A 4,618-nucleotide genomic window follows, 5' to 3' on the forward strand; every position below is an offset into this window, starting at 1 on the left:
TGAAGTTCAGAGACAGGGATGTTTCCATTTTAGGATGCTGGCTTTCAGATGAGGCTGTGGACAGAGAACAACTTCCAGAGTCGATTCACTCCTACAGTGTGGGTGTCCGGGATAGAACTCAGGTCGTCAGGCTTGGCAGCAAGTGCCTGTACTCATTTTTCTGGTTTGCCAATGGTTTAAAAAGCATAAGGGAGGGGGGTATGGGTCTCAGGGAGGCAGAGCTAAAACAAGGAGTGGAACCCCTCACAAGCTGGGACCCTTGGTTAGTCCTGAAGGTCAAGTCCCTGAAGCTCTACCTGCTCTCCTTGCCCGTTAAGGAATCTGAGATTATTGGCTTTTCCCTGGGCAAATCCCTAAAGAGTGAGGTTCTAAAGATCCTGCCAGAGCAGAAGTGGCTCCAGCTGGCTCGAGGGCCAGATTTAAGGCTTTTGTCGCTATTGGGGACTACAATGCTCCCATTGGTGTTGGTGGTAAGTTCTCCAGGAGGTGGGCACTGCCATCGAGGGGCCATCATCTTGGCCAAGCTCTCCATCACCCCTGTGCAGAGAGACTACTGGGGGTAGGGGACAAGATTGGCAAGTCTCACACTGTTCCATGCAAGGTGACAGGCCTCTGTGGTTCTGTGGGTACATCTCATCCCTGTCCCCAGAGGCACTGACATTGTCTCTGCTCCTGTGCCCAAGAAGCTACTGAGGATGGCTGGTGTTGACGACAGCTTACACATCAGCCAGAGGCTGCGCTACACCCTGGTCAACCTTACCAAGGCCACCTTTGAGGCCATCTCTAAGACCTACAGCAACCTGACCCCTGACTACTGGAAAGAGTCTGTGTTCACCAAGTCTCCTTATTAGGAACTCATTGATCTCTTCTGTAAATCCACACCAGAGTCTCTGTTCAGAGGACCCAGGCTCCAGCTTGACTACCACATAAGGATTTTTATAGAAGAAAAATAAAGTGAATTAAGTCTGTTAAAACAAACAAACAGAAGTCCGGCAGTGGTATTTGCCTGTGGTCCTGCCTACTTAGTAAGCCAAGGCAAGCCCAGGATTTGGAGGTCAGCCTGGGCAACACAGTGAGACTGACTGAAAGACAAGACAGAAAGCAAGAGCAAAAGGGGGATGCCGATCCAGAAAAGATGGAGTCAGGAAGGACAATCGATACAATTAGAAGATCTGAAAGAGTGAATAGAGTGGCCCTTCATGATAACGAAATGATTCAGCAGGTTGACTGGAGAAGAAAGAACTCAAAGTTCCACTGGACCAGCACTGGCCTCCTTCTTCCTCCTGTGTTTTTGCCTGTGTGAAGTGTTCTCAAAGGCTTAGTCCACCACCAGTTTACGCAATTATTGAGAGGTAACTAGATCACGTGGGTTCTAACGTCCCTGACAGGTTAATCCATTCATGAATTCACAACGAATGGGGCGTTAGGAGATAGAGCTGTGTGGAGGAAGTAAGTCTCTGGAAGCATGTCTATGCCTGGTACTTCTCATCTCAGCCCCTTCCTGTCTGCCTCTGGCCTCTTCTTGGTCACTATAAATGAAGATTAATGCACATGTATACACCCACACCTACAGAAACACAAACACATACATTACACATCAACACACATGTGTACACCCACACCCACAGGAACACACACACACATACACTGCACATCAACACACATGTGTACGCCCACATCCAAAGAAACACACACACATACATTGCACACTAAGGAAGAAATGAGATAAACAGTTGGGACAGTTAAACTGTCACAATATAATCCAAAGTTATTCAGCACTTAAAGAACCATTAAAGTCTGGATAAGAAAATAGATCACCAAGAGATACCCACCCGGTAACACCACAGATAGACATTAGAATCATCAGTCAAAACATTTGAAAGTAGTGAGAACAGCCAGGCCACATGAAGTAAAGGGGAATTTTCCAGAAACAACATTTTAATGAAAGGCAACAAGAAAATAGAAGATTTAATGACAAACCAAATGGAAAATTTATAATTAAAAAGTCACACTAACTGAAAAACTCCCTGAGGGGGTGGAGACGCCTCAGTTAGCGAAGCCCTGACTGCAGGCCTGAGTACGAAACACATCAGAGGAAGCTGAGTCAGCACGAAACCTGCTGGGGTGGGTCAACCTGACCACGTCCCAGCACGGAGAAACAGTAGCACAGAGTCCCACCCCTAACCAAGAAGCCTCTTGCAACTGATCTGATGGGAGAGGGACATCAGTTTCTTCCAATGAAGTGACAGATGTTGAGTGCGAGTCTAACCACACTGGGGCAGGGCGCACGCTCAGGAGTCTTGGTCAACGCAAAATGAACTCGGTGGGCTTTTGTGTGTGGTTTTGTCTTCTTCTGCTTTGTTTTGGTATTTTTGGCCTTATTGTTTTTGTCCGTTCTACTTTGAGGGTTTGTTTGATTTGAGAGAGAGAGAGAGAGAGAGAGAGAGAGAGAGAGAGAGAGAGAGAGAGAAAGCATGGATTTGGGTAAGTATGGAGGGTGGAGGCTCTGGGAGGGGTTGGGAGATAGAACAAAACTATGGTCAAAGTATATTGAGTGGAAAACATTTTAAGTGATAAACAAACAAACAGCTGGGTGCAGCCCCGTGTGCCTGTAATCCCAGCACCAAGTCCTTGGGCTCACGGTCCAGCCAGTGTAACAGAATTGGTGAGCTCGAGGTTCAGAGAAGTGATGGAGAAAAACACCTGACATTGACCTCTGAGCGCCACAGGAACACACACACATACATGCACACACACTGACACATATATGAATACACAAACACACACATATGAACACATACAAACACACATGCGTGCACACACACTGGCACACATGAACATGCACAAACACATGAACATTTAAACATACACATTAACACACACAAACACACAAACACACACACATGAACATAACACATACATGCACTCACACACTAGCACATGAACACACAAACACACATATAAACACACATGAATGCACACACACATGAACACACACACACATAAATACACACACAAACATACACAATTCATTGAGTGGAAATTAAGTCAAAGTTATATTAATTAAAGCTATAAAAATAGAAAATATAGAAATAATTAAATCTGAACAATAAGAAAAAAAATAAAAGAGCCTGGAATACCTGTGAGAAAAACCAAGGGCTGTAATATGTATGTTATTATGCTGCTGGAAACAAAGTGGGGGGGAAAGGTATTGAATGTGGGAAAAATATAAGACACCATGGTAGAGTAACTTCCCACAGTTCATTAAAACAAAACAAAAACAGTGGAATCCAAACTGAATACAATCAAAGGAATCCACAGATCAGGAATCAAACTGAAGAAAGCCAAAAACAAGTATTTCTGACAATAACCTAATGGCGCCGCTCACACAGGGAAGCGGTAACTCCAGTGACTGCTTTTTTCTAGCAAAGCATGGAAGCAGAAAGGAGTTAGAATAACACTCTTACTGTGTTGAAAGAAAGATCTGTCAATTCAGAATTCTATGTCCAGTGCTGGAAGAAAAACACTATCCATCAACAACTCCATATCCAAGCCCGGAGAGGCTGCTCGAGCTGGTCAAAGCACGCCCACACAAGCCTGATGATGAGTCAGATCCCTCGAGTCTGTGTTAAAGGGTGGACGGTGAAGCAAGCATCTGTAATCCCAGCATGCGGTGAAAGGGAAGGCAGACAGAGAGAAATCTGTCAGGAGCTCCCAGGCCAGGAGTTCTCAGGGCAGAATCCCTGCCTCAACACAGTGGAACTTCCTCATGAAAGTGTCCTCTAACCCACACATGCACACACACACGCACATGTGCACGCACATGTGCATGCACATGTGCACACACATGTGCACACCAATACACACACACACACACACACACACACACACACACACACACGGGCAATAGTATTTAAAGTAAATCTCTTCGCCAGGGTAGAGCATGCTTACAACCTTAGCACTGTGCAAAGGCAGGATAATCATGCACCACCTTGGGCTCCATCATTCTCTGCCATGTTAAGTAAAATGAGTTTTATAAGTAGGTAGTTGCCTCTTACCTTTTAACATCTGTCAAATCTGGTGGCCAGAAACAGCCCCCGCCCACAGTGAATGTAAGCCCTGCATAATCCTTCTCAAATACAGACAGCTGTTATGCTTCTAACCAGTACAACATGGCCAACACTGGACATCCTTGATCACGTGGCCCAAGACCGTGACTTCCATCTTCCTTTCCTCTGTCACATAAACTTTAAAGAACTTAGATTTTCCTAAATGTTCACCACATCAAGTGTTCCTCCTTCCTTATTATTACTGTTGCATGTCAACATCTCATTTCCCTTTACTGTGAAAATAATTCTTTTAGCATTTCGTTTAGGCCTGATGTGGTGGCCTGAAGGCTCTTACTTTCCCTCCACCCAGAAGTCTTCTGTCTTCATTCCTAGGGATATTACCTAGGGATGGTGCCTCCCACAGTGGGCTGGCCTTCCCATAACAATTACCAAGACAACCTCTCACGGATATGGCCACAGGTCACTCCTATCTGAAGATGCCCTCTTCTCAAGTGACTATAGATGGTGTTAAGTTGACAATAAAAACTGTCACAGCAATCAATAGAACT

General features: G+C 45.1%; 1 protein-coding gene across 1 annotated transcript; it reads left to right on the forward strand.

Annotated features, from left to right (window-relative positions):
* Positions 1-200: 200 nt before the first annotated feature.
* LOC116908188 (40S ribosomal protein S2-like) lies at positions 201-851 on the forward strand. The gene is made up of 2 exons (XM_032911476.1): positions 201-559; positions 650-851. Exons 1-2 carry the CDS (start codon positions 201-203, stop codon positions 849-851), a joined length of 561 nt encoding a protein of 186 aa, XP_032767367.1.
* The last annotated feature ends 3,767 nt before the right edge of the window (positions 852-4,618 follow it).

The sequence above is a fragment of the Rattus rattus genome, chromosome 8, assembly GCF_011064425.1.
Source record: "Rattus rattus isolate New Zealand chromosome 8, Rrattus_CSIRO_v1, whole genome shotgun sequence".
Classification (NCBI taxonomy): Eukaryota; Metazoa; Chordata; class Mammalia; order Rodentia; family Muridae; genus Rattus; species Rattus rattus.